Raw genomic sequence first — 14,013 nt, forward strand, 5'->3', positions numbered from 1 at the left:
TGAGGGTATATATATTTTCCTATTTTTATTGCCAAATTTGTATTTCTCTTGAAAATTGATTCTTCTTGCCCTTTCCCCTGGGGGGGGGGGAATCAGACTTTTTCTTTATTTACTGGCTTATACGAGTATTTGTACACGTTTAGTTCCCATGTCATCGTTGTATGGCCACCTTGGGTGTTACCAGCCAACAGTGATTACCTTGATCAACCACAGGAATCTATAAGTGTTTTCTGTTCAAAGCTGCTGACCCACTGAACTGCAGGAAGAGAGGGTGCTTTTTCTTTGTTGGGCTTTTCTCCCTATTTTTAGAGTTCTAGTCCAAGGGTTGCCAATCTTCTAAAGAGCAAGTTAGTAAATACTTAGGTTTTGTGGCCATGTAGTCTCTGGCACCACTCCTCAATCCTGTTGTTCTAGCAGGATAGCAGCCATAGGTAAAACCTGAGGGGGCATGGTTGTGTGCTAAGAAAACCTTATAGACACTGAAACTTGGATTTTGTATAACTTTTAGTACAACATGAAATTCTGTTTTTCTTTTTTTGTCACAAGTATTTGGAAATGTAAAAACCATTCTTAGGTCACATGCTCCACAAAACAGGTGATGGGCTAGATTTGGCTTTCAGGCTAGAGTTTGTCACACTTGCATTTGACTGTTTATATCGGAAACTACTGAGAGAGGAGTTCCCATCGAGGCGCAGTGGAAACGAATCCAACTGGGAACCATGAGGTTGAGGGTTCGATCCCGGGCCTTGCTCAGTGGGTTAAGGATCCGGCCTTGCCTTGAGCTGTGGTGTAGGTCACAGACGCGGCTTGGATCTGGCGTTGCTGTGGCTGTGGCATAGGTCGGCAGCTACAGCTCCAGTTAGACCCCTAGCCTGGGAACCTCCATATGCCTCGGGTGTGGCCCTAAAAGGACAAAAAGACCAAAAAAAAAAAAAAGCTACTGAGAGAAACTGCCAATTACCGTCATCCTTGGGACATGTTAGCCACCAAGACTGTGGGCAACACTGTATTTTGTTTGAATCATCTTCTGAAGCTGAAGCTACAGAATTTGGCATCTCTCTCACCCTCTTTGAAGTTATTGTGAAGTATGAGATGTATTGTGTATATTAAAATTCCCAAAGCTAGTGAAATTGACGTGTTCTATGTATAATGAATGCTCCATACATATTGACCTCTCAGTCTGTCTTGAATGGATTCAGTTTGATGTTTGATATAGGAGTGTATGCTTCTAAGGCCTTTGAATAGAGAATTGTCAACAGGGCATGATTTAGAGTTTAATATAAAGTATTCATATTATATGTAAAACAGATAATTATAAACTTTTTACAGTTGTTTTTGTTTTTTGTTTTTTGGCTGCAGCATGTAGCAGCTTGATGTTGGATCTCAGTTCCCAGACCAGGAATTGAATCTGGGCCACAACTGTAAAAGCACTAAATTCTAACTACCAGATCACCAGGAAACTCCCTACATTTTTTTTTTTTTTTTACAAAAATACTGTAATATCATTCACTTTTCTGTTTGTTTGTTTGTTTTTTCTTTCTCTTGTGGAAATTGTCATCTCAATGGATTATTTTAATCCAAAATGAAAGATTACACAATGGGCAAAGACTCCCTGAATAATCTCCCAACACCTCACATGTCCCTGGCACCATGACATAGCCAGCTTTAATCCACTCTCTACCCCTGACTTGGCTGCGCTGAGGGGTGGATCTGCCCTTCATTTTTCCCATATGTGAAATAAGACATTCAAATTAGTTGATCCTTAGTTTCTTTTCCAGCTCAAACATCCTGGTATTCTTACAGAGCATGTTTACTCATATGATATTAGACTGAATTGCATTTTTCTATGTGGCAGAAACAGCTCCTGCTGTTGCTTCCAACAGTATGTAAAATACGCATTTGTTTCGACACGTCTCTGTGTGCATTTCCACTAACATCCAAAGCTCGATTGTGGAAGTACCAGAGAAGAAAATGTAGCCGTCAGAATAGATACCATTTAGAGAGTTAAATGAATTCAACTTTGTGCTGAAATTTAACTCAGCAGAACTTGTGGAGGGTTTGCTTAAAATCAATTATTGTTGGAGTTCAGTGAACTTCCTTTTACCTCAACCCACCCTTTTATTTCTTCTCACATTGTATTTAGATGTTGGTTATCTTGCCTTCTGTTTGAGAATCATCACATCTGAGGATCATAAATAATTGAAATAAATGATGTCAGCTTCCAAGTGTGTTGTGTATTTTGTTTATATTTTAAAAATGACTTGTGTGGAATGAGACTACGTTTTAAGTTATTTCTTTCATTCACATATGAACTAATTGATGTGCGATGTCACCTTCAAAAGAGATTCTGCCCAATAGAATGTTATAAAAAGGGTAGTGTTGGTAACTGTGCTTTCTTCATTGGGTTTGATGTTTGATATAGGAGTATATAATAGGAGATGAGTCATAATATCTAATATTTTTGAACAAAGAAATTCCAACAAAGTGTGTTTTAGAGTTTAATGTAATTTTTTTTTGACAAACGAAATGACAAAGAGGTAATTCCAAACATTTTCATCACTTTTTTGTTCATAGTTATACTGGACAAGTGCATCAATATATTTAATTTGATTTTTTTCATAAGGCAAGTGTGCATTTACCCAAGTCACAAGTAGTTTCTAGAAGCTAGTAGATAAAAATAAGTATCGGGGGAAAAATGTAATTGTAATGTATACATGTAAGGATAACCTGACCCCCTTGCTGTACAGTGGGAAAAAAATAATAATAAATAATTAAAAAAAAAGTATCAATGATGATACTGTATTTACTAAAGTTGTCAAAATATTAGTAGACTGGTTTCTCTGGTATTAAGGAAATACTCATAAGTTTTGAGTATTAGAATGTCATAAAATAACTTATTTTAATAACTTTGCTGCTTCTGCTCTTTTTCTTGGGAAGGTAGTTTTTAAACCTCTATCTTCTTAGTGAAAAAAAAATTCAGTCTGATCAATTACCATTCAAATTAGTTTATCTCTTAAGTTTTTGCTTATAATTAAAAGTTAGTAGTTACTCTTCTTTGCACATCCCAGTTACTTAAATTTTTATAATGGGTAGTAGTGTTACAATAGGCCAACATTTGGTTAAGGGACTGGGATATATATATGTGTGTGTGTGTGTGTGTAAGTATGTATAAGTACATATACATATATTAAGTATAATATATAGTCAAAAAGTTTTATCACATTTATTATTCTTAGTTGATTATAGCGTTGCGAGCAGTAATGTATTTAAAGAGTTACAGTAGATGTTATTATATCGTCGCCCATTTTTCTAAACCTCTGCACATGATGACTTCTGTGTAGTTTTGCTCATGGCGTGGTGATTGGGTGCAGTTTGTTTTGCCGCACAGCTACATGTTAGGATACTTTTCTGCTTTTTAAGATCGCTTTCAGTATTGGACAAGTAGATGAAAGTTGTTTATGTAGTCTTCTATTACTTGTTTCAAGAGTTATTGTTACTAACTCAGCTCCTTCTTGGTATTAATATTTTCACATAGTGTTTGCCTTTTAGGAGTTCCAAACACTAATGGATTGAAATATTACCTCAGTTTGTTTACATTGGAGTCTCTTCACTTGGATCATCACCATCTTGTCCTTTTTTCCTATTTCGGTGGGTTGGGGATGATGCAGAATTGGAGCATTTCAGCATACTCATCAAGGAATTTTTGAAGGATTTGCAAAGGAAAAAGTAGATGAATGGATCCAGGCATGCATTTAGGGAAGTTAACCAGAGAGTACTCTCTTTCACATAGAACAGGGTATTCTCAGCAGAGCAGTCAAAGACATCCCGGGTTTGACTCAGGGTGTAAGGAATACGGGCAAAATGGAAAGGAACAAAACAAATAAGAAACACAGCAATGATAATGAAAACTTTGATGTTTACCTTTTTCTTGGGGACTTTGCCTACGCCCCTGGTTCTTACATATGACTTGTACAGTTCTTTTGTAATGAGTGTGTAGCATACAATGACAATTAGAAAATTAATCCAGAAAATGACTTGGCAGATGTAATTGACTATTTCATGCCAGACCAAACCAAACTCTGATTTTAGGAAAGAGCATTTCTTCACGTTGTCACTTGGCCGTCTGTTGGTCAGAATCATGTTAGGCAAGGAGAGTAAGAACATGAATGCCCAGATAACCACAGAGAGAATCTTGGCCCCCAGGAGATTGTTGGGGTTGGAGGTTTTAAATGGCCTGGTGGTTTTCTGGTAGCGATCGATGGTTATCAGTCCTAGGAATGAAATACTGATATACATTGTGAAGTAAAATATGACAGAAGTCACTTGGCACACAAAAGCTCTCAAGGGTCCTGTTCCCAGTTTGGCATCACTGAGGATTTTGAATGGAAAAGTCAGAATCATGAGAAGATCGGAAATGACTGTGTTCTTAAGGAAAATAATAAAGTTGGATTTACTGCGGATTTGAAAGAAAATTCTCATTGCCAGGCTATTTGTGATGAGTCCAACAAAAAACAGGACAGTATAGAGGAGCGGGAAGAGGACCTGGGTGATTTTGTAATCTCTGGTGCACAGGCTGCCATTCCCAGGCGCAGAGGTGAGGTTGTCCATGGCTTGTGTTTCTTTGCTCCCTAGAGAAGGAGGGAGGGGATGATTATTTTCAGTGCCAGAGAGCTGATTTTGCTCACATCTCTGCTTGTAACATTTTCGGACAGCTTCTCTAAAAATTGAGGTGTGGATGACTTTCTCTAAAAATTGAGGTGTCTGATCCTCATTGTGGCAGTTGGTAAGAACACAGAAAGTCAAATCTCTAAGTATTTCATGTTGGCAAATATCTCATCTGCAGCAAAGTAAAACAGTCTGAAGTACATTACATGAGGATATGGGTGGATTCTTTGTATCTATTTTTTGAATGTTTGCCTCATGACATTTTTGATCTTAGGCAAAAGTACACATACGTAAAAATTAGAAGAGAAACATTTGGACTGTGCTTTATTCTTCTCCAGCTTCATTTCTGTGCCTTTTAACTTTTTTGTTTCTATTCACAGTCACTTTTCCTATTCCATCCATCCTCCTGGATTTCACTTACTCCAGTACCATCAAAGGGTTCTAAGGAGAAATGACTAACAATTGCCTATTAGAATTTTAAAGTAAAAAGTGAAAATAAATGTGTATAAAATCACTTGTGGAAATTTTGTAGTTAAATAAAAAGTAGAAAAAGCTTTTTCCTTTATAATTGGAAGGTGTCTCTACCTCTGTATTGCTTGGTCATCTATTCAAAAATTGGCTTCACCAAGACTATTCTTTAGCGCCAAGTATTTTAGCCCATAGCTATCTTGTTTCCAGCTTTGCTTAGTGTATTTTAAGGTTTTACATCCATTTCCTTGAATATCATTCTGTATAAATTTTTAAATGGTTAAAAAAAATAATGATAAGGAAATAGCTTCTATATATAGGCATCAGATGGCATTCCTCAAAACAGCCTGGGCATACTTTCTAGGTACATAGAAATATAATGTATTTTCTAGGTACATAGAAATACAATGTATAATGTAGAAATGATAGTAAATATATAATAAATTATAATATAGAAATTATGAAATACCAAAACCTTGTCTTCGTCTGGTTCCATAGGTTGCTATACCACAGTGGGCAACTGTAAAGGAAACTAACACTTAACTTGAATACATTATCTGACATCTAAGTTTTGAAACGTCACATGAAATTTGTAAAATTTTAATTTATCAAAAACAAATGGAATTGATTCTACATAAAACACTGTTTCTAAATATGTCATAGTAATGTTAAAAGTACAAATATCTAAATTTTAAAAAAACTTCCATTTAAAAGATTTAAATATGACAAATGTAGCACTAAGTTCCCCAAAATATCAATGGAATTCTTTTTTCTGTCCTTTAATTACTGAAAGTAAAACAAGTAAATATTCATGTCACAGTATGGCTTCAATTTTCAACACCTCCATACCTCTTTAACTTAAAAAATAATAATAATTAACAAATCCCAGTATTTGACACAAGAAGATTTAACCTTCCTTGCTCCTGTTATTTGTCTTTGTTTATTCCTTGATTGTCTTGAAAATTCTACTTAGGAAATGTTCATTTTGCATGGACTATAACTTATTAAATAAGTATTCTTGATATTGAGAATTTCGGCTCCCCCTGCCTATTATATAAATCTCATTTTACACTCAAGGTAAAATAAGTAAGTCCATTTGATTTTTATTTCCATGTTCTGAAAACTTTTTTTAATGAAGAAGTTAAGATTATCTGTAAAACCATTAATACAGCTCTTATTTTAATTTATATTCCAAATAAGTACTTGCATTGATATTGTTATTAAAGGTTTCAACTTGAAGAAAACTTGAAAAAAGTTTACATACACATCATAAGACAGATACATATACTTGTCAAACACTTCTAGGTGTAAATTTACCTGGTTCCTCTGTTGACTCTGAAGGATTTGAATGTATCCAGTAAGTGGTAGTTAATACAGCCTGCAGAGTAGCATCTGGTATTTTCCTTTTGTCCTAGTCTGCCTTAGTTCAGCTCTTAACACTATTATGGAGAATCTGCTGAGCTTTCACCAGTAAGGTCTTGAGTGATCTAGAGAGAAATAGAAGGAGAGAGGAAGAGGACTGACTTTATAGTCAGAAATTACCTTCAAATGCTGTGGACCCAAAGCTCTCCAGACACTGTATTTCCGTCTGGCCGTTTTTAGGACTTCTGCTTTTATTTCCCTGGGAAATGTGGGGCAGGGTGGGTGAGAAGTCATCTTTTAAAAAGCAATTTAAAATCTTGTGGGTTTTTCCTGAAACCTGCCATAGAGTTGATGCTTTGTGCGTTCTTTGGGGTTATATCCCGTGCAAATGATAAATCCAAGTTGAGATCAAGCCTTTCAACATCCACTTCCTAGAGAAGGTTACAGACTTGTTTCTCAGATAGCTGTTTACCTGAAAACATATTATGTGCAACATTGGGTGATATATTGCCTTTTAACAAATAATCACATTAACTCGAAATGTGTGCTTGTTGGGGATGTTAAGTCTCTTGCTCTTTGTTTTTTTTCCTGGTTAATAATGTCATTATTTTAAATCTGTGTTTGATCAAGTCTTTGTAGGTGACACAGTTTCCTCCCATTAAAAATTTTAAGATTCTAAAATTACATTAGGAAAGAGAAAGAGTTGTATCCATTACCAGGTTTATTACACAGTGCCTTTCATGCTTTTCTGGGCTAGAATGTAAACATAAAACAAATTACTATTATTTTTCTTTTGACTTTGTTTTTCTTTCAGGAAGTATATTATTAAATGAAAGGATTCTTATATCACTATTACCTTTATATAACTATTGTTGTGGTAACCCATGCACGTGTACACCCTCGCACAGTATTTCAAACTATATGTTTGTTACCAGCAGATCCACTTGGGTAGGTGTCTTTGCTGTGAACATGTTTCTGTTATTTCTTCTGAATTTCGAGTGTGTCTGCACCTGTGTTTGTTAGATAATCTTCAACAATGGTTTTTAAAGTATGGAACAGCAGATCAGTGTAAATCGGGGAAGTCATGAGAAACGCACTTGCTTAAGCACCAGCATAGCCCCAGTGGATCAGAAGCTCTGGGGTACACCCCTCCCCTATAGTTTAATGAGCCTTCCGAGTGATCCGCACAGACAGTAAAGTGTGAAGACCACTGATTTAAACCGCCTGAGAATTTTGTTGGCACTAAGAATGTAAAATCAAGCTAAGAGTTTAGGTGATTTCCAGTTGGAAATGTCCAGTCACATGATGGTCCCCATCTGTCCTCTATCTACAGTGGTCAGTTTGATCGTATACTCTTGGAAAAGTAACGTATTTGTCAGTTTGGAAACACAAAATACATTTTGAGAAAACTTTTATACTACATGCTCTTCAGCCTAACAATAGCCAACATCTTATTTCTTATGTCATCATGAATTAACTCATGTTACAATCTCAGTTAATTCTCTGAAGTATGCTTTTGTCTTATTTCCATTCTCTGGATGACTGAGGAGCAGAGCAGTGAAGTTAGAGACCCCATTCCCACCCAGGCTGTCTGATCCCAGAGCCTGCATCTGTGACCACTGTTTATAAAATCCTTCCCCATCTCGCTGTCTCTGCAACCTCTCCCCAGGCCCCACCCCCTCACTGAGGCCCAGGGGTGAGAGGTGAATGCCATGCTTGGAATGGCTGTACTTCCTTGAAGAAAATAGGAGTTATACTTGCCTTTACACCAGATTGTAAACTTGAAATGATGTTTGTGAAATGTTTCTAAAATCTTCAGATGAAAGGAGGTGTGTGGGGGGAAAAAAAAAATCATGATTATTTTCAACAAATCAACATGCCATACTAAAGGAACACTAATTCAGAGGACTTATATCATACTGCTTTATAGAGGATTTATATTTCCAAATTCCTAAAGGGCTTACAACCAGGGATGTGAGGGGTATGTGAAAGGTCTTGATATAAATTAACATTCTCTGCCCTCTGATTTTAATTCCCAGCCACACCTGTCTGTGAAACTTCTGGTAGTATTTTCCCCTTGGAGGATGACTACCGATTACCATTTAGCCCAGTTGACCTGAATGTGACTGAAATCTTTGAGAAGTGTCTCAGTTTATATAAGTATGTTTTCATACACACAGAGGGAGGGGCAAGCATGCACTTCAGCCTCTTAGTGATTGACACCACCACCACATGCAGTTTGTGTTTGTATGGATTACCGTTGGGAACATGACTGGCTTTGACCGATAGGGTTATTGTCACCGATTGAGATGACTTTTAGGAAAGTGAGTTAAGAGTATATACTCCAGAATTTTTACATGCAAGTGGTTTTATTGGTTTCTTACTGAAGGTGGTCTGTCTGCTTATCTGAAACTATGTATTTGCTTCAAATGGGATTACTGTGAACAGAGAGGGCTATGCCTTGAAGTGGTTAGGATCCTGTGGTCCTTGTGAAATCTGGTTGAGGCAGGAGGATGGCAAGGTAATGAAGCCATTGGATTAGCTCTCAAGCTATTTTAGCTCTAATAGGTTCTGGGTTTGAAATGCAGTCATGTTGACCTTAGTGAATGTTTTGATTAAGCATGTGCATTTTAGGATATTGCTAATGTCATCTAGCTTGGCTACCTGTTAGAGTACAGAAATTTAAGTTAGATGTAAGATAAATTTCAGTAGTAAGGAGTCTTGGATATCGGGATATTCAGCTATATATATATATATTTGGTGATCCAGTTATTTGACATCCTTGTCTTGAGTGTTTTGCTTGAAAGCAGAGGATTAGTATGTATAGTTTACCCACTTAAAAATCATTATGCCCCTAGGATGCTCTGAGTTTGTTGGATAAAGGCCTCATTTCTGCCATACTGTGGGCTTAAGGCTATTGAAGAGCAAAACATGCTTTTACACATCTAATTAAAGGAGTCTCTGATTTTCCTGATTTAGAAAAATTATTCCAGGTCAGATGTAGTTACTGATGAGAAGAAGCTGCTAATTTCCTGTTCCTTTTACACAACCTCCTCATGCATGTGCACACCCATTCTCCACCCACCAGCTGAAGGCTTATTACTGATGTATCATTTATTTGAATGTATTTTATTCTGGACGGAGTAATGTGGTACATTGAAAGTTTCAGCTAAAAGAAATAGTGATCATAGGGGGAAGGAGAGTACAGTACCCACCTCTAATAATCTCCCCACCACAACACATCTTTGTGAGCACACACATGTTTTGGCAACATTTCTAATCACTTATTTTAAAGAAATGAATGTGGTTAATATCAGACTTCAGTTAACTCCAGGACACTTTGCTCAAGAGACATATTTTAATTGCTATAGTATAACAAGCCTTCCAGAGTTTTGGGATGTACATCCTCTATTTTTTTATTTTTTAATCATTATTATTATTTGGCTTTTTAGGGCCACATGTGTGGCATATGGAAGTTCACAGGCTGGGGTTTGAATCAGCTGCAGATGCTGCCCTATGCCCCAAATCCAAGCCACATCTGCAACCTACACCACAGCTCCTGATTTTTTGAAGTCGGTTAAGTCTTTATGAATGTGAGATACTAGCTGAAGAAATTAAATGATCTGGAGGATAAGATTTTCAGAATTCAGTTTACAAGGGAAGTGTTCTGTAAGGGAGGTGACCTGTTTTTGTTGGTTTGTTTGCTTTTTGTTTTGTCTTTTTAGGACTGCACCTGCTGCATATGGAAGTTCCCGGGCTAGGGGTTGAATCAGCGCTGCAGCTGCCAGCCTACACCTCAGCCACAGCAACAATAGACCTATGCCACAGCTTGTAGCCTGTGGCAACTCAGGATCCTCGACTCATTGAGCAAGGCCAGGGATTGAATCACATCCTCAGAGAGACAATGTTGGGTCCTTAACCTGCTGAGCCACAGTGGGAACTCCTGGGAGGTGACTTGTTTTACCCAAGGACAGCAGCAGGCTGGTGTGAAAGGGGTACCTAGACTTCCATAGACTGTCCTATTGATTCTTTGTCCTGTCCAACAAATGTGTTCTTCAGGGTATCAACGAGAATAATTCTTTTGTACTGATCTTTAACAACTATGCAACTTGAGGGTGTTTTAACACCTAGATGAAGGAGTAGAACTCATTGATACCTTTGGGAATATTTGATCCATTTTCTGGCAGACCTTATTCTTACATGTAAATTGCTATTTGAAGACCTGTGCATTTTCTACGAGTACAAAAACTTGATGTTATAGGCTATTGTAAAGTAATTGTAAAATAATTGCTTTTAAAACATGTTTGCCTTTCCTCTTTGAAGATTAGCAACAGCTATCATGGTTTCCCCAAAATAATAACTGTTAGAAACACAGTCTTGACACCTTATATAGAGGTTGACCAGTGTCTTTTTTCCCCCCCAAAAAACTGCATGCTTTTCTTGCGTATTAATTCCATCCCCTTACTCTCACCTCACAACTGCTTTGCTTCTGGCCAAATTCCCTGAACATAGCAGAGTCAATGAAGAAATACAAGCCTCCTCCGGTTCCTCACTTCTTCACCTCCAGATTTCCCTGTATTTTCACCAATTTCTTTCCTTTTTTCCTCTGTGATTAAGTAGAAGGATGTCCTTGTCTTTCTTTTGAAGTTAATCCAGACAAGAGGTCACTGTTGCCAATTTTCTTTGTCAGTTATCTGCCCTCCAATACGGATTTCCTTTATGGAGACACATTTGAAACACTACTTTGCAACTAGAGTGTGTCACTGATTATCCTAGTACAATGATCACTTTTCTCTAAACGATTATTATTGTTTACACTCAACTGCTAGTAAATGTGGGTTAATTACTTCCTTCACTGTCTCAATTTCACCATTTGCTCTTACTTCAGCCTCCGGTTTCCTGCTCTCTGCCCCTACCACTCTAGAGAAACTTCTCTTTTGAGGTTCACCCATTTGTTTGTTTGTTTGTTTAAGTCAGAGAAGCCAACATCCATTATGATTTCTTACTGTATTCAACACTGTTGATGTTCCCTGTTGTTAACTGTCCCCATCTCTCAACTAGACCTTGACTTGTTTGCTTATTAATTATAGCAATGTGTGCATCATTTGATGGCTGATTTATCCCTTTTACTCTCTCAGCTCTCTTTTCCCCACGTCCTGCCAAAAGGAATATGAGGGTTTTGAACCCCTTCCAGTGACATATTGCTCTTAACCCTAAGCTGACACTTCTGCATTAGTCCTGTGTCCAACCACCTACTAGACATTTGTAATGTTTCCACTTACCCCTTGAATTCCTCTCACCTAAAGGTGAATTCATGAGCTCTCTGCCCTTATAACCTACACCCCCACCAACAAATTTTATCTAGTGAATCTATCTTGAAATCCAGTGAGATGCACATTCACGCAGATGTTGATCCTTTCCTAACTTTCTTCAGATACCTCTTGATTTTGCTTCTTACTTTTTATTCCCACCACTAAGACCTAGTTTACACCCAAAAACTTTTTAGTATGACTTTCTCTCAGCCCATCATTTCTCCTCTTCAATTTTGTCAACAGTAATCGGGTTAAGTTTCCTACAAAACTAGTTTTTGTTCTTCATCCTTACACCATTTTTTTGGTTACGTGTTTTTTCATTAATCCATTTCTTTATTCATTATTTCATGCAGTCAACAAATATTGAGTGCCTAGTCTGTGCCAATTAAGGAGAATATAAGTGTGAATAAAGCAGTCCTGGGGTTCTCGCAAAATTGACGGTCTAGTGGGGAAGACAGACATTAAACAGATGACTAGAAAATAAGTGAATTACACTGTTATAAGTGCTCCAAAGGCTCTCCTGCCCACCCTTCCAGCACTGTGGTGGGGGCTTTCACTAAACTGAGTTTACAGAGGGAAGGACCAGATGCTGTCATCATGCATAGCATTTCCACAAGTACATTTGAGGCTGTTCAGAGTATTTCAGGTGGTGAGAGGAGCAACAGCAAAGAAAGGAAGTTGCTGGTGCCTCTGGGAAATGTTGAGTCCTGCAGCACAGGGTGGTTCGGGTGCCTGCAGGGGAGACGTGGAGGTGCAGTAATACCATTGGACGACAGGGGGCGCTGTGTCCGATCTGCATTTTACACTCATCTCAGTTCTCACCAAAACCTTACAAGAAAGGTAGTGTTAAGCGTTTTTCAGAGGAAGACTCTTCAAAAGGCTCACTGTGCAAGACTGTGGTGCTGGCAAGCATCCCACTCTGAACACAGTCCCAGCTTTCTCTTACCCTGAGCCTGGGCTGTAATTGGGACAGTGTGAAGCCATAGTACCCTGTGTGTTTGTGATAAACACATGAATCTTTCCAGGATAGCTCCCCTTACCATCCCTATTTGACCTCCAGGCTCTGCAGATGCTACGTGTATGATGCTGAATCAACACTCCTTAAAATCACGGACCTTCATCCTTGCATTTTCTCAGGGTTCTTCTACCTTGTCTTAAAGAGTATAGGTAGATAATCTATATACAGCTGTTGAATAACTTTGCTAACATCTTGCCATTACCCGTCACACAAAAGTTTGCATCAGAATCATTTGACAGTTGCCTTAACTGCATATAATCACCAGGGTACATGACCTGCATCTGAGTTTTGTACAGTTTCCTTAGTGCCATCCTGTTCCCATTGTAGGGCTTATGTGTACACATCCTGCCAGATACAAAGTGTATCATTAGTGCTGTGTAACAACAACAAAAATTGGAGATTAACAAAGTGATTTAGTCATTGAAATATAGGGATTACTACTTATGTCAACTTTATCCTGTGTTTAGGTCTATCTTTTGAAACTTTGAGGGAGATTTGAAACTCAGGATATTAAATAACAGCTTCTAGAAAAGACTTGATCCTAGCTTTTTCTTTTTCTTTTTTTTTTAAGGGAGGCAGATTTACACACCTGAAATATTAATTATTTGAGGATGTGGTAGCAAGATAGATTGGCAGGGTATGCAAACTATGTTTCTGGTAGAATATTATAAAAAAGGAACCAACGCAAGAAGTGGTGCCTTGAGTGAAGGCAGGTGAGAGACAGAATGACAAGAGGAGACTAGGGGCAGAGGAAACAGGCTCTTACATTAAAACTATAAGAAGCAAAATGCTGCTTTGTGCAGAGTACACATGTGGAGTACTTCAAATTGAACATTGGAGTTCTCTAAGTCACAAGGATTTTGCTCTTTTTTTGTAGCCACCACTAATTTGTATGTACACAGTACAGTTCATCTTCCTGGGAACAAAACTTTCCTCATGTGAGCCCTTTAGATAATGTTAGGAAGAGTAAGTACCTCACAGGGGCAAATGTGTATAAGTGGTAAGAAAAGGAGGTGAACTTAAAGATAGAGCTGGGAATTTTACTAAGAAGAGGGATGAGTATGGGCTCCAAGAGAGAAATTGAGGTAGAAAAATTTTCAAAACCGGGTGTAAGAAAGGATACATCTTGGACTATATAATGTTGGCTAAGGAGTGTTTTTAGAAGTGCATATGTTTTTAAGATGCTCT

General features: G+C 37.7%; 2 protein-coding genes across 5 annotated transcripts in view; one reads left to right on the forward strand and one right to left on the reverse strand.

Moving 5' to 3' along the window:
* The window catches only part of MED12L (mediator complex subunit 12L), a 352,961-nt gene that overhangs the window by 248,889 nt on the left and 90,059 nt on the right, over positions 1-14,013 (forward strand). The window lies entirely within an intron of this gene.
* The window catches only part of P2RY12 (purinergic receptor P2Y12), a 47,845-nt gene continuing 37,031 nt past the window's right edge, over positions 3,200-14,013 (reverse strand). For all 3 annotated transcript variants that reach the window (XM_047784726.1, XM_047784735.1, XM_047784742.1), the window contains 2 exons: positions 6,451-6,620; positions 3,200-4,628 (listed from right to left, as the gene is read on the reverse strand). In XM_047784726.1, coding sequence (XP_047640682.1) covers positions 3,592-4,608 — 1,017 coding nt within the window. In that variant the 5' untranslated portion in view covers positions 4,609-4,628; positions 6,451-6,620 and the 3' untranslated portion in view covers positions 3,200-3,591. The remainder of the gene's footprint in view (positions 4,629-6,450; positions 6,621-14,013) is intronic.

This window comes from Phacochoerus africanus, chromosome 1 (genome assembly GCF_016906955.1).
Source record: "Phacochoerus africanus isolate WHEZ1 chromosome 1, ROS_Pafr_v1, whole genome shotgun sequence".
NCBI classification, from domain to species: Eukaryota; Metazoa; Chordata; class Mammalia; order Artiodactyla; family Suidae; genus Phacochoerus; species Phacochoerus africanus.